At 45.9% G+C, this 24,665-nt stretch overlaps 2 protein-coding genes across 2 annotated transcripts in view; both read left to right on the forward strand.

Moving 5' to 3' along the window:
- atp10d (ATPase phospholipid transporting 10D) overlaps positions 1–10,594 on the forward strand; it is a gene marked incomplete at its 5' end in the record, with an annotated part of 77,983 nt that extends 67,389 nt beyond the window's left edge. Inside the window, 4 exons of the mRNA XM_084310366.1 lie at positions 3,290–3,373; positions 5,377–5,481; positions 9,202–9,371; positions 10,090–10,594. Coding sequence (XP_084166492.1) covers positions 3,290–3,373; positions 5,377–5,481; positions 9,202–9,371; positions 10,090–10,237 — 507 coding nt within the window. The 3' untranslated portion in view covers positions 10,238–10,594. The remainder of the gene's footprint in view (positions 1–3,289; positions 3,374–5,376; positions 5,482–9,201; positions 9,372–10,089) is intronic.
- A 13,629-nt stretch (positions 10,595–24,223) lies between these two features.
- The window catches only part of dapp1 (dual adaptor of phosphotyrosine and 3-phosphoinositides), a 43,236-nt gene continuing 42,794 nt past the window's right edge, over positions 24,224–24,665 (forward strand). The window contains exon 1 of the mRNA XM_084310710.1: positions 24,224–24,310. Coding sequence (XP_084166836.1) covers positions 24,258–24,310 — 53 coding nt within the window. The 5' untranslated portion in view covers positions 24,224–24,257. The remainder of the gene's footprint in view (positions 24,311–24,665) is intronic.

Raw genomic sequence — 24,665 nt, forward strand, 5'->3', positions numbered from 1 at the left:
CCTCACAGCAAGAAGGTCCTGGTTCAGTGGTTAGCACTGCTGCCTCACAGCAAGAAGGTCCTGGTTCAGTGGTCAGCACTGCTGCCTCACAGCTAGAAGGTCCTGGTTCAGTGGTTAGCACTGCTGCCTCACAGCTAGAAGGTCCTGGTTCAGTGGTTAGCACTGCTGCCTCACAGCTAGAAGGTCCTGGTTCAGTGGTCAGCACTGCTGCCTCACAGCAAGACGGTCCTGGTTCAGTGGCTAGCACTACTGCCTCACAGCAAGAAGGTCCTGGTTCAGTGGTTAGCACTGCTGCCTCACAGCAAGAAGGTCCTGGTTCAGTGGTTAGCACTGCTGCCTCACAGCTAGAAGGTCCTGGTTCAGTGGTTAGCACTGCTGCCTCACAGCAAGAAGGTCCTGGTTCAGTGGTTAGCACTGCTGCCTCACAGCTAGAAGGTCCTGGTTCAGTGGTTAGTACTGCTGCCTCACAGCTATAAGGTCCTGGGTTCACAGTGGTTAGCACCAGGGATGTCCCGATCACGTTTTTTTGCTCCTGATCCGATCCCGATCATGTGATTTTGAGTATCTACCGATACCGATATTTCCAGATCCGATCAAAAAAATAAATAAAATAATAATAATAATAATAATTTTTATTTTTATTTTTTATTTTTTTTATTCAACAAACATGACCATGTTCAAGTCTTAAACTCATACTGAGGCCTTAGTTTTGGTTTTAAATTGCATATCATCATTCATTTATTTATTGTCACACAGAGCAGAAGAATTTTGCCAAAACAAACCAATAGTATCCAGCTGCAGAACGGCAGACCAGCCACACTCTCAGACCCAAACGCATTTCCTTTGATTTAAAGGGGAACTATCTTATAAATGGCCTTTTTGAGTGTTTAGCATTGTTTCCTAGCTATGTGAACTTATATTAATATGATCTATGTCTCTAATTCTCATATTGGCGCATTCTTCCAATTCTCATCTCACAATATTCACCCTCACTGAACTGAGTCATCTGAAAATGTGATGATTTGTGATGTCAGAGAGACACCGCTGCATGATAATGGCGAGGTACATGATGAGCTGCACACAGTGGTTGGAGCCCAGCCTCAAAACGGCTCGAGATCTTGAGGTAGAAAAATGCTGTTTTTGAGGACTTGATTAGAAATACAAAACAATGAATAAAAAAATTAAAAATATTACAGAGGTGTTCCATAGACTCACAGGAATTGTGTAAAAGTGCCCAAATAGTGAAAGAAATAGTAAAATAGTTCCCCTTTAATTATACATCAAATGATTTATGAAGTTAACTTTTCACCTGGATAATGTGAGAAATTGGGATTAAAAAAATAAAAATGGCTGGTCTGCCGTTCTGCAGCTGGATACTATTGGTTTGTTTTGGCAAAAGTCTTCTGCTCTGTGTGACAATAAATAAATGAATGATGATATGCAATTTAAAACCAAAACTAAGGCCTCAGTATGAGTTTAAGACGTGAACATGGTCATGTTTGTTGAATAAAAAAGAAAAAGAAAAAAAAAGAAATGGCAGATTTTTTATTTATTTTTGCCGATCCCGATCTTCGGAAAATCACGTGATCGGATCGGGACATCCCTAGTTAGCACTGTTGTCTCACAGCAAGAAGGTCCTGGTTCAGTGGTTAGTAGTACTGCTGCCTCACAGCAAGAAGGTCCTGGTTCAGTGGTTATCACTGCTGCCTCACAGCAAGAAGGTCCTGGTTCAGTGGTTATCACTGCTGCCTCACAGCAAGAAGGTCCTGGTTCAGTGGTTATCACTGCTGCCTCACAGCAAGAAGGTCCTGGTTCAGTGGTTAGCACTGCTGCCTCACAGCAAGAAGGTCCTGGGTTCAGTGGTTAGCACTGCTGCCTCACAGCAAGAAGGTCCTGGTTCAGTGGTCAGCACTGCTGCCTCACAGCTGGAAGGTCCTGGTTCACAGTGGTTAGCACTGCTGCCTCACAGCTAGAAGGTCCTGGTTCAGTGGTTAGCACTACTGCCTCACAGCAAGAAGGTCCTGGTTCAGTGGTCAGCACTACTGCCTCACAGCAAGAAGTTCCTGGTTCAGTGGTTAGCACTGCTGCCTCACAGCAAGAAGGTCCTGGTTCAGTGGTTAGCACTGCTGCCTCACAGCTAGAAGGTCCTGGTTCAGTGGTTAGCACTGCTGCCTCACAGCTAGAAGGTCCTGGGTTCACAGTGGTTAGCACCAGGGATGTCCCGATCACGTTTTTTTGCTCCTGATCCGATCCCGATCATGTGATTTTGAGTATCTACCGATACCGATATTTCCAGATCCGATCAAAAAAATAAATAAAATAATAATAATAATAATTTTTTTTTTTTTTTTTTTTTTTATTCAACAAACATGACCATGTTCAAGTCTTAAACTCATACTGAGGCCTTAGTTTTGGTTTTAAATTGCATATCATCATTCATTTATTTATTGTCACACAGAGCAGAAGAATTTTGCCAAAACAAACCAATAGTATCCAGCTGCAGAACGGCAGACCAGCCACACTCTCAGACCCAAACACATTTCCTTTGATTTAATTATACATCAAATGATTTATGAAGTTAACTTTTCACCTGGATAATGTGAGAAATTGGGATTAAAAAAATTAAAATGGGTGGTCTGCCGTTCTGCAGCTGGATACTATTGGTTTGTTTTGGCAAAAGTCTTCTGCTCTGTGTGACAATAAATAAATGAATGATGATATGCAATTTAAAACCAAAACTAAGGCCTCAGTATGAGTTTAAGACGTGAACATGGTCATGTTTGTTGAATAAAAAAAAAAAAAAAATGGCAGATTTTTTATTTATTTTTGCCGATCCCGATCTTCGGAAAATCACGTGATCGGATCGGGACATCCCTAGTTAGCACTGTTGTCTCACAGCAAGAAGGTCCTGGTTCAGTGGTTAGTAGTACTGCTGCCTCACAGCAAGAAGGTCCTGGTTCAGTGGTTAGTAGTACTGCTGCCTCACAGCAAGAAGGTCCTGGGGCTTCCATACCTGGGTTGGAACCCCAGCAGGAGGCCTTTCTGTGTGGAGTTTGCATGTTCTCCCTGTGTGTTCGTGTGGGTTTCCTCCAGGCACTCTGGTTTCCTCCCACACCATGAAGACATGCACGTTAGGCAGGGACTACAGATGAAAACGAGCTCATTAGCTAACTCTGGCACATGTACATTGATGTGGAAACTGAACATGTTGATTAATGTGCACGGCCCCCTGGGTAAAAAATAAATAAATAGGCTTAAACGTAATGGTTTGTGTCTCTGTGTTCCTCAGCAGGTCTACACCCCCTCCAGCTTCTGGCTCACCATCCTGGACGCCTTCTACCAGAGCCTGGTCTGCTTCTTCGTGCCCTACTTCGTAAGTACAGTTCCCTGCCAGGGGTGTATTCCAAGGTTCCAAGGGTTCCAAAGGTGCTAATCTGCTTTGTTAGTTTTTTTGGCGCCATCTACTGGTGAGAGGTGGTGATTGCTGTTGTGTTTTATTTTGCGTCTTGAGAATCCATCCAACGACACTAGTTTAATTAATTGATTACAGATTAATTACAAACTCACACGTGAAGCTGGTGCACTGGCCACCCCGGTGTGAGACTATAAAACAGCTGCTTTACAACAACAACAACAACAAACACTGCCAGAGGGCTAGCGACATCACAACACACCTAAACAGCTCTACATATTTATTATAATCCATAACCTCTTTGTTGTTACTCCCTCAAGATCAGTGATGCCACAGATTACTTGTAAAAGTAATCCGATTACTGATTACTGATTACTCCTTTAAAAAGTAATCCAAGTTACTTTACTGATTACTTGATTATCAGAGTAACTTAGTTACTTTGAAAGTAACTAGGTTACGAAGTCGTCGTCGTTCCCCCAACCGTTTTTTTTAAACGCTTTATTGAAAGTGCATAAATTGTTTTTAACTTGTTTCTCTGCACATAACGTAAATTGTTAAACTAGTGCTTCAGCTTCTGTACCATCAAGTATGGTAAAGCAACAGTCTATGATGCTCACAGCATTAGAGCAGCCAGCCAGTGGTTTTACAAAACCAGTGTATCCATTCACATCTAACAAATGCAGGCTGAACTATTCAATTATATCAACTGTAACTATTAAATTGTTTTTATAAATGTCTCTCTATAAACATACAATCAGTCTCTCTTTAACATGTAAATTAACTGTAAATCTGGCAAATAAGAGCTTTTGCTCTGCCACCATCAAATATACATTAATCAATCTCTCTCTTTTGCTGTTTGGCTGGCCTCCGAGTCCTCCTGTACCTAGTCGAAGCGTCGTAGTGTTGTGATTCCAGATGCTTTCAATGCAATTGGATGTGCTGTTTTTAGCGGTAGACAGTATTTACGTTTAGGTCGCTTTCACATATAGTTTTGGTGGACTCGGTGCGGTTCTGGGGGTGAAGTTGAAACATCTGAACAATGTCACGCGGTCGAAAAGGGCGCTTGTCTATTGGACAGTGGAAATGTGTGTGTGGCTGCTGCGATCCCGTGTGTGCGCGCGCGCGTGTGTGTGTGTCTGTGTGTGTACACTGCAGAGCCCTTCAAATCAGCGGAGCCGAGTTTTGACATGACATTGATCCATTGTTCTATTGAAGCACATTACCACCATCCTCTCTCGCTAAACAACTTGTAGACCACGGTGTTTTTATGAGTGCCCACAAGTAGCTGTTTTAATAATATAATAAGGCGCGCCTCGGTAATAATAATAAGCCGCGTTTTTTCTTCCTGTAAGCGTTTTGGGGTGGAATTCTCAGACGAATGCAACGGAGCCCTGCTGTCACACGATTGGCGCATATGTCACATGACGTGCTGTGAAGACCCGCCCTACTCTGCCTCTGATTCGCAGACTGTGGATGGGGAATGTGATTGGGCCAAAGCAGAGTCACTCACAGACAGAGAGTCCAGTCACGCCGCGGGCCACATTCTTGTGTAACCCTTTCACTGCCACACCACGTCACTCCCAAATAAGAAAAACAGCTCAAAATGTATTTTTGACTGTCGAAAACGAAATAAAATACTGCATTCCGCCTGCATTATGAATTTATGATGGGATAGTAACGAAATAGTAATGCACAGCCACTTGGACAAGTAACTGCAATCAGATTACTGGCTTTTAAAGATTAACGCGTTAGATTACTATTTTCGGGGGAAAGTAATCAGATTACAATAACGCGTTACTTAGTAACGCGTTACCGGCATCACTGCTCAAGATACTGTACATATTTATAATCCATAACGTCTGTGTCGTTACTCCCCCAGATACATATTTATAATCCATATCTGTGTTGTTCTCCCTCAGATACATTATTTATAATCCATGTCCTCTGTGTTGTCTCTCCCTCAGACGTACGCAGGGTCAGAGGTCAGTGACTTGGCGCTGGGTTCTCCCATCAACACCTCCGCGCTGCTCATCATCCTGCTGCACCAAGTCATCGAGAGCCACACTCTGGTCAGAACCCTAACCCTGACCCCTGACTAGGGCTGAACGATTAATTGATTTTAAATCGAAATCGCGATTTGAAATGATGCAATTAGCAAATCAAAAAAAAATCGCAAATTTTTATTTTATTTAAAAAAAAATTAAAAGAATTTACCAGGAAGTCCCAATGAGATACAAGATCTCCTTTGCAAGTTGTTGTTATTGTTGTAGGAACGGTTTGGGAGAGGGAGCTAAGGGGTTTTAGATTGTGTGTTGTGAAGTTTAGACTTCAGAGAGGGAGAGTAAAGTACAGAAAAAAAGGTACCGTTGGGTACCGGTATCCATTCCCAGGTAAAAAGAAACATTTTCAGGCTCTGTGTCCCGAACGCGTGAACACTTTAGGCAACCAACATGCCCTTCCGTGTTGCTCTGAATTGCTCTGATTGGCCGAGCGTGCGCATGTGCATGAGCCGCGACGCGCTCCTCAGAGGCAGGAATACTAAGCTCCCCCTTAAGCTCCAGGAGAGAGGAGAGAGGCTGAAAACCCGCAGTTCTTGCCCGACTGATGGGAGCCGAATCCCGGATCCGATTTTTCTGATGAATACCCCCAAAACATGGAGGTCCCGAACGCATGGAAGTATTTATTGCGCCGTAAAGAATCATTAAAAAAATATACCGTTAACTGGAATATGTTGTGCCTTTACACATATGTTGGATTATGTAATTGGTTTGTCATGACAAACTAATAAAAAATCGCGATTTACCCGGTGGCTACAACACACAGTGACTACATGCAACTCCACACACCAGGACATAACTCCACCCACCAGGACATAACTCCACCCACCAGGACATAACTCCACACACCAGGACATAACTCCACCCACCAGGACATAACTCCACCCACCAGGACATAACTCCACCCACCAGGACATAACTCCACCCACCAGGACATAACTCCACCCACCAGAACATAACTCCACACACCAGGACATAACTCCACACACCAGGACATAACTCCACCCACCAGGACATAACTCCACCCACCAGGACATAACTCCACACACCAGGACATAACTCCACACACCAGGACATAACTCCACCCACCAGGACATAACTCCACCCACCAGGACATAACTCCACCCACCAGGACATAACTCCACCCACCAGGACATAACTCCACCCACCAGGACATAACTCCACCCACCAGGACATAACTCCACACACCAGGACATAACTCCACCCACCAGGACATAACTCCACCCACCAGGACATAACTCCACCCACCAGGACATAACTCCACCCACCAGGACATAACTCCACCCACCAGGACATAACTCCACCCACCAGGACATAACTCCACACACCAGGACATAACTCCACCCACCAGGACATAACTCCACCCACCAGGACATAACTCCACCCACCAGGACATAACTCCACCCACCAGGACATAACTCCACCCACCAGGACATAACTCCACACACCAGGACATAACTCCACACACCAGGACATAACTCCACCCACCAGGACATAACTCCACCCACCAGGACATAACTCCACACACCAGGACATAACTCCACCCACCAGGACATAACTCCACCCACCAGGACATAACTCCACCCACCAGGACATAACTCCACCCACCAGGACATAACTCCACCCACCAGGACATAATTCCACCCACCAGGACATAACTCCACCCACCAGGACATAACTCCACACACCAGGACATAACTCCACCCACCAGGACATAACTCCACACACCAGGACATAACTCCACACACCAGGACATAACTCCACCCACCAGGACATAACTCCACCCACCAGGACATAACTCCACCCACCAGGACATAACTCCACCCACCAGGACACATAACTCCACCCACCAGGACATAACTCCACACACCAGGACATAACTCCACCCACCAGGACATAACTCCACACACCAGGACATAACTCCACCCACCAGGACATAACTCCACCCACCAGGACATAACTCCACCCACCAGGACATAACTCAACCCACCAGGACACATAACTCCACCCACCAGGACATAACTCCACACACCAGGACATAACTCCACCCACCAGGACATAACTCCACCCACCAGGACATAACTCCACACACCAGGACATAACTCCACCCACCAGGACATAACTCCACCCACCAGGACATAACTCCACGTCCACCAATGATGAAGGACCGCAATGGAGACAAGCCTATGGCTTTATTGTGTTTGTTTTAATCCTATTGGTAAATGGTGAGCCGATATGTATACCTGTTCACCTGTGTTCAAAATAATGTATATGTGTTATCCATTCTAAATCAATAAACTATTCAATTCAATACTGTACTCCCGTCCTCAGACCTGGCTCCACGCTGCACTGGCCTCCTGTACCTTACTGTACCTTACTGTACCTTACTGTACCTCACTGTACTCCTCTCCCCTCCCGTCCTCAGACCTGGCTCCACGCTGCACTGGCCTCCTGTACCTTACTGTACCTTACTGTACCTTACTGTACCTTACTGTACTCCTCTCCCCTCCCGTCCTCAGACCTGGCTCCACGCTGCAGGCCTCCTGTACCTTACTGTACCTTACTGTACTCCTCTCCCCTCCCGTCCTCAGACCTGGCTCCACGCTGCAGGCCTCCTGTACCTTACTGTACCTTACTGTACTCCTCTCCCCTCCCGTCCTCAGACCTGGCTCCACGCTGCAGGCCTCCTGTACCTTACTGTACCTTACTGTACTCCTCTCCCCTCCCGTCCTCAGACCTGGCTCCACGCTGCAGGCCTCCTGTACCTTACTGTACCTTACTGTACTCCTCTCCCCTCCCGTCCTCAGACCTGGCTCCACGCTGCAGGCCTCCTGTACCTTACTGTACCTTACTGTACTCCTCTCCCCTCCCGTCCTCAGACCTGGCTCCACGCTGCAGGCCTCCTGTACCTTACTGTACCTTACTGTACTCCTCTCCCCTCCCGTCCTCAGACCTGGCTCCACGCTGCAGGCCTCCTGTACCTTACTGTACCTTACTGTACTCCTCTCCCCTCCCGTCCTCAGACCTGGCTCCACGCTGCAGGCCCTCCTGTACCTTACTGTACCTTACTGTAGGGGTTCCCAAACTTTTCAGGCCGGGGCCCAGAAAATAAGGCGTCAGAGAGCCGCGGCCCAATGCACATCGTCTGGCTTTTTTATTTTTATTTTTTGCCAGGCGACCGATTTTTTAAGCCAAATATCACTTCAATCCTATTAAGTTAGTTCAAGTTAGTTATTCATTTATATGTGCTATTTATGAGAGGGCTAACTTGTTCCAAAATAATAATGATAATAATAATAGCCTCATTAAAATACTATTGTTGCTTCGGTTGTTTTCAGCGTTTTATGTGCATAATCTGTTATTTAGTTTGAAATGTTCGTTGAAATAAATAGATTTTTCGTTTTTGTTTATTTATTAAGTTAATATAAAACCATATAGTCACATTTTAGAATACAATAGAATAGAATTTTTGAATACAACTAGAAACACTGTCCTGGCCTGCTTCTAAGTTCAGTGGCCTGACAAAAAAAATTAAATAAAAAAATTTAAAAAAAAAAATTAAAAAAAAAAAAAAAAAAATCTTTTATTATTATTATTTTTTTTTAAATCATCTCGCGGCCCATCCGTGGCTGCTCGCGGCCCACCTTTGGGTCGTGACCCCGACTTTGGGAACCACTGCCTTACTGTACTCCTCTCCCCTCCCATCCTCAGACCTGGCTCCACGCTGTAGGCCTCCTGGGCAGCGCTGGCTTCTACTTTGCCTTCACGCTGCTGCTCAGCACCTGTGCGACCAACCCCCTGGGCGTGGAGACCCTGAGCATGAGCCAGCCGCTCTTCTACCTGGTCTGTCTCCTCAGCACCGTGCTGGCCCTGCTGCCCAGGTAACTCACTCACACCTTACCTTACTGTAGCTTATGTAACCATACCTTATCTTACTGTACCTTATCTTACCGTAGCTTATCTTACTGTACCTTATCTTACCGTAGCTTATCTTACCGTAGCTTATCTTAACTTACCTTATTTTACTGTACCTTATCTTACTGTACCTTATCTTACTGTACCTTATCTTACTGTACCTTATCTTACTGTACCTTATCTTACTGTACCTTATCTTACAGTACCTTATCTTACTGTAGCTTATTTTACCGTACCTTATCTTACTGTACCTTATCTTACTGTACCTTATCTTACTGTACCTTATTTTATCGTACCTTATCTTACTGTACCTTATCTTACTGTACCTTATCTTACTGTACCTTATCTTACTGTACCTTATTTTATTGTACCTTATCTTACTGTACCTTATCTTACTGTACCTTATCTTACTGTACCTTATTTTATCGTACCTTATCTTACTGTACCTTATCTTACTGTACCTTATCTTACAGTACCTTATCTTACTGTAGCTTATTTTATCGTACCTTATCTTACTGTACCTTATCTTACTGTACCTTATCTTACTGTACCTTATCTTACAGTACCTTATCTTACTGTAGCTTATTTTACCGTACCTTATCTTACTGTACCTTACCTTATTATACCTTACCTTACCCCACAATGTAAAGCATCTTCCATCTGTCTCTCTCCTCTGTGCTGCAGGTTCCTGACCCGGGCGCTCCTCAACACCGTGCGTCCCTCAGCGCTGAGAGCAGCCCAGCTGGGCCCTGAGGGGTTCTGCAGGAGGACGGAGGAGCGCTGGAACCCGGGCCTGAAGGAGGAGCCCAGCTCCAGATCCGTGGTCTCCTGAACAGCCCCCCCCCCCCCACCCGCCCCTCCCGGGGTCCTGGGGTTACTGTCATCCATCCCCGTAGCGCCCCCAGTCAGGGGAGGGAGGGGGGATATGAACCTGGCACGGTAGAATATCTCCTGGTCGTGGGGCCGGGAGATGGAGGTCCCTCCCTGGTCAGGTGGAGCGCAGGAGGCGACGAGGCTGGAAGGACGTGGAGGCTGGAGGAACGCTCTGTGTCGCGCGCTGCGCTCTACCGCACGGCGGGGCGGCGGCTTGGAGAGATGCCTGCAGGGGTTGGTGCAATACGAGGACAAACACTGAAGTCCCTCACAGGACATGACATGTCCGTCTGACCGGGAGTCTGAACCAGGGAGTCTGAACCAGGGAGTCTGAACCGGGAGTCTGAACCGGGAGTGTGAACCGGGAGTCTGAACCAGGGAGTGTGAACCGGGAGTGTGAACCGGGAGTCTGAACCGGGAGTCTGAACCGGGAGTGTGAACCAGGGAGTCTGAACCGGGAGTCTGAACCGGGAGTCTGAACCGGGAGTCTGAACCGGGAGTCTGAACCGGGAGTCTGAACCGGGAGTCTGAACCAGGGAGTCTGAACCGGGAGTCTGAACCGGGAGTGTGAACCAGGGAGTCTGAACCGGGAGTGTGAACCAGGGAGTCTGAACCGGGAGTGTGAACCGGGAGTGTGAACCGGGAGTCTGAACCGGGAGTCTGAACCGGGAGTCTGAACCAGGGAGTGTGAACCGGGAGTGTGAACTGGGAGTGTGAACCAGGGAGTCTGAACCGGGAGTCTGAACCAGGGAGTCTGAACCGGGAGTCTGAACCAGGGAGTCTGAACCGGGAGTCTGAACCGGGGAGTCTGAACCGGGAGTCTGAACCAGGGAGTCTGAACCGGGAGTCTGAACCGGGGAGTCTGAACCAGGGAGTCTGAACCAGGGAGTCTGAACCGGGAGTCTGAACCAGGGAGTCTGAACCGGGGAGTCTGAACCGGGAGTGTGAACCGGGAGTCTGAACCGGGAGTCTGAACCGGGAGTCTGAACCGGGAGTCTGAACCAGGGAGTCTGAACCAGGGAGTCTGAACCAGGGAGTCTGAACCAGGGAGTCTGAACCGGGAGTCTGAACCGGGAGTCTGAACCAGGGAGTCTGAACCGGGAGTCTGAACCGGGAGTCTGAACCAGGGAGTCTGAACCGGGAGTCTGAACCAGGGAGTCTGAACCGGGAGTGTGAACCGGGAGCCTGAACCAGGAGTTTGAACCAGGCCAAGACAACAGAATGATGGCAGTCAAAGCGTCACTGCTGCACTCATCACTCATGGAATCTAATGTTTTTTTTTATCTGATGAACGTGAGCTGTGAGTTGATCTCTTCTGTTCAGTATCTGTTCAGGATCTCTGTGGATCTGAACTGACTGGCTTGTTTTGGTATATCTGCTGTTCTGTGTATGTGAACTGTTTGTTTGGTATATCTGCTGTTCTGCTGAAATGACGTACGGTACTACTGAACTCCGCTGGGAGGACCATGCCATGTTTTTTTGTAGTTTTTTTTTTAAAGTGTATCTTGCTTTGTTTCTGGACGCTGACAGAGAAGTGCACTGTCTCCACTGGGATCATGAAACGGTTTGATGATCTTTGCTCCATCCTCAGTTTTCTCTCTGCGGTGTCATCATGAATGACATGCTGGCTGCTCTCACCTTGTTGCATTTATATTATATACACTGTGTTCCTTCACTGTCTGCACCTTGTTTAATTTATATTATATACACTGTGGGCGGGATCCACAAAGGGTTTGCGCGGCTTTTTCCGACGCAAAGCCGGTGCATATAGATCTGAAACTCAGTTTGCTCTCCACAGAGGACGCGCAAACGGGTGAAATGAGGTGGTAACGGCGTTCCGTCAGCATTGCGTCCGGTGCAATTGGCGCGTATTTAAATAAACATGTCCCCTTTCTATGCAAATGAGCCTAGTCCAAAAATCCTCCCTATCCACAAATCCTGGCGCCAATTGCACCGAGCAGTTAACGCTACGCACCTACCGTCTTCACAGACAAGCTGGTAACTACACGCAAAGCCCTAAACGCTATGGCCATGTTCACATCTGAAAGTCCACCGACAGTCCTGCTCATCGGGAGCAGTTAAGGGTTTTAGTGTCTTGCTCAAGGACACTTCGACATGCTGCCTGGGAGGAGCGGGAATCGAACTGGGAACCTCTGGATTACCAGACAACCACTCTACCTCCTGAGCCACAACCCTTAGCTGACAGAGTTGTAACCTTCCTGCTGACTTGTATCGGCCGTCGTCTTAAATCGGGAAAATGTTGTATTTTCTAACCTAGGGCGGGATCCACAAAGAATGGATTGCACGGTGCTAATTGCACCCTTACTTACAATTCATTATGAATTAAAAATGGCGGACCCTGATGTAAACAAGATGAAAGGATGCAGACCAATTCATACTGAATTGTAAGTAAGGGTGCAATTAGCACCGTGCAATCCATTCTTTGTGGATCCCGCCCCTAGTATTCACTGCCACTGGCAATGCAGTTGTTGTGCCTTCAAAGTTGTGCCTTTATTTATTTATTTATTTTTAATTAAATTATAATGTAAAATATCCCCCTGTTCCTTCTCGAACACTTATTGTATGGAAATATTGACTATTTACTACTATTGACTATTTACCTTTTTTTCTTTTTTTTGAACTTGATCATGCATATTTATTAGAAAATGAAATTACAGCACTATGTTATCAATGAAATTAATGAATATGATCAACAAAACCTTTTTGTTTTTTAAACTTGTTTTATGTTTCTATGTTCGAGACAAATTAAAATCAAATCAAAGCATCAAATGGATTTAATATTTAATATGCCGTGTTGGTCCGTATTTTATTTTTTAAACTATATTAGGCTGAATGTATCATCATACAAGCCTTATACATCATCATACAAGCCTTATACAAGCCTCACACACATCATCATCTGTCACAGGCAACAGCAGCACTAATCAAACGAGCTGTAAACATTTTTTATTTGTTTTGCTTTCCCGTATACATATTTAGATTTGTGCTCAATAGAGCTAATGTTCTGGCAAAGTGAAATATCCCTTTAAATTCCATAAATGACGAGAAGATCACACCGTAACTGTTTGAATGTTGAGGTTTGAAGGTTTCTGATCCGTCTGAAGTATCTGTCCTTATTGAATCTACGCACGTCTCATTACTTGGTGTAAACGTACTAATATTTTTTTTTTCTTTTTCATAACTTTGATGAACTTTGAATGTCAGAAACGTTGTACAAACAGCACAGGGATGCCTTTGGAGATGTATGGGTGCAGTTATAGTGGAGAAGAGAACGGACATGTAATATCTTTTATTATTTATAAGGAAATTGATGTATAGGTTTTATCACTTGTTTTATCACTTGTAATTGCGTTAGACGAGGTGCAGAGTGTAGTGAACAGAGCGAAACTGAATAAAGCCATGGGTATGGAGTTGTCTAATGAGGTCCTTAAATCTGCTGAATGGATTACACTGTTTATGTCAAACCTGTTTTCACACCGGCACCATGCCCTCAAAGTCCATTATTAAGCCCATCCCCAAATCTGCAAACGCTGACCCTAGAGTCCCGTTAAATTACAGAGGTATTAATTTGATCAGTACAGTTTATAAATTATATTCAAGTGTTCTTAATAATAGATTAAATAAATACTTAGAATATAATGAAATGTTGGTGGATGAGCAGAATGGGTTTAGGGCTAAGAGAGCTCGTACTGATCATGTTTTTGTTTTATCATCGGTGGTGAGAGCCAGATTGGACGAGGGCAAGAACACATTTGACAAGTCGGCTGACAAGGGTCGCTTAACTACCCAAGTCTGGGGGGGGGGGGGGGCGTGCTTTTGCGGTCGCAGCCCCTGACCTCTGGAACAGCATCCCCATGTCCATCAAATCTGGTCCCCCTCCATCGAGTCTTTTAAATCGAAACTCAAAGCCCACCTATACCGCCTGGCCTTCCCTGACTCACTCTGACTCGTGCCTTACTTGTTGACCTGTTGTTTTGTTTCCTTGTCTGTCCGTTGGTTGTTTATATTTTCTGTTTATTCTATACTTTAGCACTTTTCTTTGTTTTTAGCTATGTGACTTACGCTGATGATATTGTCCTGTTTGCACAAAAAATGAAGCAAATTTACAAAACATGTTGAATATTATGAGTTCTTGGTGCAGGAAATGGAGACTTGCGATTAAATAACAGTGAAAAAACACAGATTATGCACTTCAGGAAAAAACATGAACAGCATAGTAACCATAGGTTTCAATTTGGACCAACGCCCCTGACTTACACATACTCTTATAAATATCTTGATTTTATCTTTAATGAGTACATGAGCTTCATAGAAGGAAGGAAAATACTGTCTGAGTCAGCAGGAAGGGCGCTAGGGGGTGTGCTGAGTAAAATGAAAGTGTGCACTGACCTTGGGTTTTCAACATTTACACAACTCTATGATTCAATTGTTGGTTCTGTTTTATTTTATGTTGCTGGAGTTTGGGGTTTTGATGATGAACCTGAATGTAATGCTATCCAGAACCGTGCCATGAGATACTTCTTGGGAGTCCATAAATACACACCAAAAGGGGCTATAGAAGGGGCCATGGGTTGGGACTCATGTTTGGTCAAGCAAAGATGTGAAATGGTGAGGTTATGGAACCGCCTGGTCCAGCTGCCAGATGACAGGGTGACCAAAAAGATCTTTAACTGGGACAGAGCACACGGTCATCCCTGGTCAAGAGAGATGTCCATGATTTTTTCTTCTGCTGATTTAAGTATGATTTTTATGAATAATCTGCAGTGTAAGGTTAGTATAATTAAACCAAACGTATCAACAATCCATCAGAATAAGTGGAAGGCGGAGATATGGAAGAAACCTAAACTTAGAAAATATGTTGAAATTAAAGATGAGTATTTGACTGAACCTTATGTAATGTTAAACTTAAAGAGAAGACGGAGGTCTCTGTGTGCCCAGTTGAGGTCTGGCACCCTGCCATTGGCTGTGGAAGTGGGTAGATTCCAAGGTAAACCTGAGGAGGAGCGGTTGTGTGTTCTCTGTGATCTGGGAGTGGTGGAGGATGAATATCATTTTGTTTTTCACTGCCCCTTGTACACCGACTTGAGGAGGGTTTTATTTAAGAAAGTTCAATTTGTAAATCCGGATTTGTTTTTTTGTGGAGGAGATTTTCAGTTTTGCAGGATTTTTGGAGAAAGCATGGCACTTGAGACAAAACACATTATATCCTATATAATTGTATATGAATTCCTCTTGTTTCTTTGAAGTACATTGTTTACAGCTTGTTATGTTTTATTTAGTTTTCTTTTTTGTGGCCATCTTGGTCTATATACTTATTGTTAAGTATACTATATACTTATTGTTTGTGTGTCTTGTAAGCCCATGGGCTGAGCATACATTTGTATGTAAGACACAAAAATAAAAAAAATATCAATCAATGTAATTTGTACTGTTGTCTTGTCTGAGATAAATACGTCATCATTCAAACCTTCAGGACTGTGTTTGTGTTTGGAGTAACGTACAGGTAGGTGTATTTCACTGTCTGTCTTACCTCTATACCAGTGACCTAGAGTCTGATCTAATTCATCACATGTTCCATAACGTTAGGTTATGACTATAACCAAGTTCTGTTAGTTAGGGGCGATGCTTGGCATCGCCACTGCACTATCTCGCGTACATGCACGCGTACTGAATAAACCACAAATGTACCTCTAATACCAGTATTAGTCTGACCACACCCCTCATCAGCTTACCTTCATAAGCAGGTGTGTGGTCACCTGCTCTCCTCCTTCCCAAGCTTTCACCACAAGGTGAGGACAAGGGCTGCAGCGGCGTCCGATGCCAAGCATCGCCCCTAACTAACAGAACTTGGTTATAGTCATAACCTAACGTTCTGTATCGTTAGTGGCTTAGCTTGGCATCGCCACTGCACAAGGGAGGCCAAGCGGAGCCACTTGGCTGACAAATACACCCCGCTGACAGCCCCCCAAAACCATCAGAACAGGGAGGGCCGAGCCCCCCCGACCCCCCCTAATGGAGGGTAGCCCCCCTATTAGGGACGTCACGGGAGGGCGACGGACCCGACCGTGCGAAGAGGCACTCAAGCAACTCAACGCACAGGGTGAGCAGACCGTGGCTTGACCCCACGACTACACACACGCACAACCCGCATGCCACCCGGGAACGAACGGAGGAACAACCTCGTTACTGCCCCCAGAATCACGGGGTCAAGGGCAAACCCAACCCCGTGGCAAGGCCGTAGCAGCGGAGCACGAAGGAAGACCCAGACCCACCAAAAGGACTGGACTCCCTGGAATGGGGGCCCGGAGAAGTCCATGATGCCAGCATCAAGACCCCACCAGGTGGGCACGTAGTGCCCCGCCCCCCACATCGCCAGCGTATTCGGACAAAGGCCCCTCAGTTACTGCACCTGGTATTCCCAGGCGGAACCAACCAGGCCAGAACCTGCCCAGCTTCCGAGATCGGACGAGACCGGGCGTGTTCAGGTCGGTATGGCCGTAAGCCGAGCGGGCCCCGTCCCCCCAATAGTACACCGCCTGGCACACTGACCCTGCAGAATAGGCAGTCAGCATGGCCGTAAGCACACAAAAAAGGTTAACCAACGGAAGCAGGCAGCGCACCGGGGAAAAACCAGGCAACAGGCTGTTAACCCTAGCCTGGAGACTGCGGACGAGACAGGCGCCAGAGGGGACAGCTGAACACAGCCGCCCCGGCGGAAGGAGCGTAAGCTGGCGGTGTTGCATGACCAAGCCTCCATTTAACAACCCCCACCCAGAGGGGCCGAGGCAGAGAAGGCTGACACGATTGGCAGACGTCACGAACGTGTAGGGGCACCCTCAAACGGTGAACCCGGGAGTTGACACTGCTCCAACACACCAGGGAATCAACCACCTCGGTGTTACCCAATGCGGTGGTTGTTCCTATAACCCCTCAAGGAAAAACCCCAAAACACACCTGCGGGTATACACCGGCTATACCGCAGTACAAGTGTTTCAGTTTCCAAAAAGGGTTAACCCAGGCCTACGGGTCGCAAACATCACCTCGGACCGGGCCTGGCGGTACGGGAAGCACAGGGTCACCAGAGGAGGTCAAAAAACCACCCCCACAGGCCCCTCTTCGCCATGCGTGAGAGAGGAGCGAAAAATAATGGAGAACCAGCCCCTAAGCACACCGTACCTGGTATTCCCCGGCGGTCTCCCAACCAAGTACTAACCAGGACCAACCTGTGTAGCGGCCGAGATCCGACGAGATCGAGCGCGTACAGAATGGCATGGCTGTAAGCCATGACGACAGTGCTGAGTAAAAACATACCCAACCAGGGTCTCCATAGCGCTTAACCCTGTGACACCCAGACCGACCTGGCATTTTTCCCCCTGAAAAAAGCCCAAGTCCCTCAGGGTACCAGAACAGCAGATCTGCATCCCCGGCGGACAACGGGTTCAACTGATCTGGACCAGCGTGACCAGAACCAGTCCCGTGCCCTAACCACGCCGACATGCCTACTCCAGGAGAAGGGCAGATATGCGTGTTGATCTTAACATGAAAAGAAGGCGCCACCCAGACGTTGGGACGAACCGCGCCTGGTGGCCCACCCCAAGGGCGTGAGACCCCACTACATATGTTCAGATCCATCCCGTCATCATCCCCCAGACATGAACGAGAATCCGTCGACAACCCACCCAGGTCATGGGATGTGGTCGCCGGAAGAGGAAAAACCCCCATCTCAGTTGCTTTATAAAAACGCTGTTTCAACCACAAGCAACTAAGGCGTGCCAGTCAATCGCCTGTTTACAGCGAGCTAGCACTATACGTGCGTCGGGACACACCCCCATCAATGAACAGGCTATTTAGACCTGTCATTGAATCCCCAAGGCGCCCAGGGGAACGACAAGAGGGGTGTGACACTCCCTAACTCCAACACTTCTGGAATAGAAAGAAGGAAGCATCAACAGTATGTATCCCAGTCTACACAGCCGGGGTAAAAAATGTTCACATTTTTACATCCCACCACCCTCCCATAGGAAAGAGACGGGGATCCCCAGAGAGACTTCCCACGCGAGCTGTACAGATTGAAAAGAATATATTGCACCTTGAGCCATGTAAAAAACTGGTTTTAGGGCCTCCGGGGAAGAGGCACCGAACCCATACACACTCAATAAACGAATTGAATCGAATATACATACAATAGAAAAGGACCCTTCTAGAGGGTCCACTCACTTTGACAATCTGAGGAGGAAGGCTCTGTACTCTGATGGAGGCTTCCTCACATGGAAGAAGGAGTCCGAACTCACAGAAGGCCTGAGTAGGCGCTTGGTGAGGAGGAGCCCTGACCACCCCCCCTGAAAACAGATCCATCACATGGACCTGAACAGCACACGGAAGTCCTACCAACAGAGACGCGCACGGTGACGTACTCTATGGCGGGGGAATTCCTGCGGTGCACACGCCCAATATACCAGGCCGTGGGACCAGGAACTCCCTCCCCCCCCCCCCCCCCCCCCCCCCGTAACGTGCCGAACCGCCACGTGACGGGAACCTTGAAGGACAGGGGGTGTACCCCTGACCGACAGAACAATGGGGAGAGGAAAGGTTACCAGTTCACCCCTTTACGACCCCACACCCATGATACGACGTAACGACAAAAAGAGAATATGACACAGTCATAGTCAGCTCTATGAAGCGTTTCACAGCTCCACACAGCGCACGAGCTAACCTGCTATCTGATTTTTACTAAGGAAAAACACAGAATAGAGAGGGCTCTAAGAACCCCGGTCCAACATACACATGTGCTTCTGTGGCCAGTACAACCCAGTTGTAGGTCACATGACACACACAACCCATCATCACCTACAAAAAATGGCAAAAACACTCAACAGAGGAACGCCGTTTTTTTCACAATGAGAGAATACATCATTCTTGATTAGTATCGACCACAGGCCTTGCTAAGCACACATGACAGCAACCAAACCAATTTCCCTTTAGGAAATAAGTTTCTCCAGCAGATTTAGCACAACCTCAGCAATCAAGCTGAGAGTTACATCGTATCCCTACCACACAAAAGACACAATTAATGCACAACATGTCTGATAGGAGGTGATAAAGTCCCCAGGGAACCGGGGGGGGAAACACAATCCTCCTATTTTACCCTCAATACGGCCAGTTAAAACAGGAAAACCTGTTAATGTGTGAACTCACTGTTCATTGTCATTACAGTCTGAGAAAGAACATTCTTTTACTCACTCGTCACCAAGCATAGCTTCATAGGTTAGTTGCCTTAGTAGTGAGTACACGGTACACATAAACACCATGATGTTTCTCACACAACAACCAGATCAATACATCACGATCTGCACGGAGAAGCTAACTGCCAGTGACAAAAACAGCTCACACACAACCCGCAACGTATCTCAAATGCACTGCAACAACACACGTTTTGGGAAAAAACACCGTTATTCACAATACATTTAGCAAGGTAAAACCAGAAGACGTGTTATGAGGTCTGGCCAACCCCGTACCTGCCCGGAACGCAGATCAGCGAAGTGCAGTCACAAGCCACCGTAGAACACAGCCGTCCCGTGTTGTTCGATCCGGGCAGCGTCGCCGCTCCACCAGTCGCTACAGTCCTCTTTGTTGACGCAATCCCCGTCTAGGCTCAGGCAGGGTCGACGAACATCCCCTGTCAAGGATGACGTCGTGGTCAAGAGTGTAAAACATGTTAAAATCAAAGCACGTTCAACAGAATAGCATCAAGCTAACGGCTGCTCCAACCGTTCGGGTGCTATTGCTTCCGCTCGCGAGACGCCGATCTACGACGCACGCGATCAGGAGCGAGCTCCCGGCGGCGCGCGAGAAGCCAAGCTACCCCGCGCCAGGCCACCGACCGGCTAACCGTAAGCTATGAACATGTAAACAATGACATAACACTCACCCAGACAGGCCGCCGTTCTGAACCCTCCTCACTTTTTAAGAGAAAAGAGAAAACAAGACGTCAACACCGCTTCACAACGGTGACACTACCACGTCCGGCGGAATCAGCACAGTACCAACTGGCCTGTATAGCTGACTTTGAACATGAATCTGCCGCTATCGCACATTACATGCACATATCCCCTCGTGAAGGAATACTCTCATTTGGATATGAAAGATGGGGTCTTAACACGGTGACAGAGAGAATCCACTCGTCCAGAACACACAGGGATCACCAGTGTCAATGGTCGCGGCCCACTAGTTAAAACTATAATGGTCGCCAGACCAAGGCCTTCTGTCGCCTAGACGGCTAAACAAAGGACCCTAGCCTGGGGCCGGTTTCCATAAACTTTGTCAAGTAGCCCCCATAGCACTAACAGACAAGTGGAGCCCGCCAGCAAACACTACTCACCCAACCTGGAACGCACCGCTCCTCACAACAGCGGCATGTCCGACAGTTCAGCTGTGGCCTGACAGGTTTCACCCCAACAAACACAGCAAGGAACTGCAGTTGAGAAGCATGCAGCGGCGTGCTCCCAATACGAAAACCGGTGGAGGGTTTGTAGAATGATCATCATCTTCTAGACACTCCAGTACGAAGACAATATCGCCGTATTTTCTCGAAAATAGTGAGAGAGAAAATAAAGATATGATGTCAACGTATCCTTGTTTCCCAAGCTGTTCCTAATCCAATTTCTTCCATCATGGTGTCAAGTGTGGGGATCTACCGAGGCACCTCTTCCTTGTGGTGAAAGCGAGAAGGAGGAGAGCAGGTGACCACACACCTGCTTATGAAGGTAAGCTGATGAGGGGTGTGGTCAGACTAATACTGGTATTAGAGGTACATTTGTGGTTTATTCAGTACGCGTGCACGTACGCGAGATAGTGCAGTGGCGATGCCAAGCTAAGCCACTAACGATACAGAACTAACTAGAGTGAGTTTCATTGAATCATGTTGATTGATTGATTGAAAACTTTAATTAACAGATTGCAGAATGGGTACAGTACAACTCAATACACACAATTTGATTTGATTTGAAATCTTTATTTCGAACATGCAATGAATACAAACAAACAATAACAAAAAGCAAAACAACTCAATCTACATGTTCGAAAAGGAGTAGGAAGATTATTTAATCCTACCCCTTTTCCACTATTTTAAAACGTAAAAAAGAAAAGAAAAAGAAAATATATATATATATATGCAAAACAAAAAACAAAAACTATATATGTAAAACATGAAAGAAATAAAATAGAAAACAAAAGAAAATGCAGACCAGAGAAAGACTTTCGTCTTGTTTACATCAGGGTCCCCCATTTTCAATTCATAATGACATTTATGACATACACAACATACAGATATAAAAATCTAATCTAATCATCTAATCGAATCATGACATACAGATATATACAGTACTGTTACATTTGTGACATACAAGATATGCCTCCCTCACTGTCCCGTCATCCAAGCTCAAAAACGTTGGTGATCGGGCCTTCTCACGCACTGCACCTCGACTTTGGAACTCCCTCCCTCAGACCATCAGAGACTCCCCCACACTCTCCACCTTCAAATCCTGCCTCAAAACCCACCTGTTCTCCCTAGCCTTCAACCTTCCCCAACCTTAACCCCCCCCCCCCCTCCAACCTGTTGTGATCTTTGTTACTGTGGCCTCATGTTTTCTGTGTATCATGCTGCTTTCCCTGTTTTCCTGTGGTCTTATGTTCCTTTTGTTTCTTTGTTTTCTCTGTTTTCCCGCCTAATGTCAGCAACTTCCGGTTCCTGAGAAGCGCTTTATAAATGCAATGAATTATTATTATTATTATTATTATTATTATTATTATTATTATTATTATTATTATTATTATTATTATTATTATTATATGGAAATATACAGTACTGTTAAACAAAGATCCTAACAGTAAATATATAGATACAGTACGAGGGGAAGGGAAATGTACATTAGGAGGGGCTGGGTGGGAGGGTGTTCGGACATTTACGGGGGCCAGTTTCGAATTGCAGCCTCCCGTAGGTGCTCTTTGAGAGCGGTTTTGAAGGTGGGGAGGTATTCAAAAAAAAATTCAGCTGTGTGTACTATGACCTCTGCCAGGGGGTCTTGGACTTCCTGACGGGCAGACCCCAGGTGGTGAGAGCAGGAAACTGCACCTCCTCATCCATCACTCTCAACATAGGGGCCCCCCAGGGCTGTGTTCTGAGTCCCCTCCTCTATTCCCTGTACACACATGACTGCGTGGCACAGCGGAACAACAACACAATCATCAAATTTGCTGACGACACAATAGTGGTGGGCCTGATCTCTGCAAACGACGAGAGGGCCTACCTGGAGGAGGTTATGGTTCTAGCGGGATGGTGTCAAGAGAACTGCCTCCCTGAACGTCAGCAAAACAAAGGAGATGATTGTGGACTTTAGGAGGTCGGGGGTCAGGGACTACAGCCCCCTCAGCATCGATGGGGCACCGGTTGAGAGCGTGGACAGTTTTAAGTACCTCGGAGTCCACATATCCGAGGACTTGACATGGACCACACACATTGACAGTGTTATCAAGAAGGCATGACAACGCCTCTACTTCCTTAGGCGCTTAAGGAAGTTCAATGTGAGTCAGAAGATCCTCAAGAACTTCTACTCATGCACAATAGAGAGCATCCTGACTGGCAATATCACCTCCTGGTTTGGGAATAGCACTGCACAAGACCGTAGCAGACTACAGAGAGTGGCCCGTTCAGCCGAACGCACAATTGGAGGGGGGCTTCCCACTCTCCAAGGCATTTACAACAAGCGGTGCATGGGCAAGGCGAAGAGAATAATCAAAGACTCCAGCCACCCAAACAACTGCCTCTTTGAACTGCTGCGGTCAGGCAAGCGATACCGGAGTATCATGGCTAGCACAGAGAGACTCAGAAGGAGCTTCTATCCCCAGGCCATCAGGATGCTCAATGAACAATGATTGCTCAATGAACAAGGCTTGAACAATGAACAATCGTAACAACCATCAAATGCACTCACAGCACACACATCCACAAGCACACACTCACTTTAAACAAACAACTCACTGCTGCACCCACTTTACCCACTTTAGAACACCTAAACACACTTTATATTTATTGGCAAAGAATTTGCACTACAACCCACACCTCATTACACCTTACTGTAAATTGTACCTCATCCCATTTCTGCATTGTACTGTATAGTATATAGTATATTGTATTGTAACTAAGTTACTTTCTACTCTGCATTGCACATTATATATATGTATATATTGAACACGTTTTGTCTACGTACTTGACTTCTATTTTATACTTACTATACTTTTATACTTATCTATTTTTATCTAGCACAATCTCTGGAGCAAAAGAGAAAGAAGCATTTTATATAAAAGTATTCTGTACTTCTGTATGACAATTAATAAAGAAACTTGAACTTGAACTTGAAGTCTATGCTAGAGGGAAATAACCTTTATAAATCCAATAAGTATTTTACTCCAATGTTTGTAAACAGATTTATGTGAAGCTTTTACATCAACACACTAAAACCTGATGTTCTGAGGATTAAACTTGACACAGTAACAAAAAACATGGCTTCATCTGACAAAGCTGTAGCCTAGATACCATTCTGTTGGCCTTTACAGTCCTGACCACATACTGTAGACCCCAGTCTAGTTCCTGTTGCAATGTTGGTTAATACCAAAAACAACTAACAGGAAATGGGTCCAAATGGTTCCCTAGCAACAGAATTCTATTTGACCTAAAAAGTCAGTTATTGCTCCCTCACTGTTCCAACACAGTTATTTAGAATATTATTGTTGTCACTTTGAGAACATATCAAAGGCATATTATCTTGAGACCCACTTGAGATTGTTTATGTCCCACGGTGGGCGTGTCTTTATGACCACTTCCAGTGGGCGTGTCTTTATGACCACTTCATCACAGTAGTAGATCAACAGTTGGTTCCATTCGTCAGTGAATCTTCTCGACGATGAGTTACTACAGCGACACATCGAGCACCGATGACGAGTTGGAGAGTTTGGGGTAAGAACTGCCTTTATCTACAGTGAAGGACACGTTCCTTGATTAAAGCGCATCATTGCTTGTCACCCCTTTAAATCCAGACAGTTATGTCGATATTGACGCATTTTGATGGACGCAGAGATCATCTTTCTTACACAGTACCGTATATTTGTATGTCATAAATGTCTTGATGAATTGAAAATGGAGGATTGGTTGATTGATTGAACATTTTATTATCAGATTGCAGAATGGGTACAAGACAAGATCTTTCAGGTCTGGTAAATTTTAGCATGGTGTTATTCACAGTCAAAGATACAAAAAATATAAAATTATTGATATTCTCATTTGGTTCATTACAATTTACTCAAACCTACTG

This window comes from Notolepis coatsorum (genome assembly GCF_963971535.1).
Source record: "Notolepis coatsorum genome assembly, chromosome: 3".
NCBI lineage: Eukaryota > Metazoa > Chordata > Actinopteri > Aulopiformes > Paralepididae > Notolepis > Notolepis coatsorum.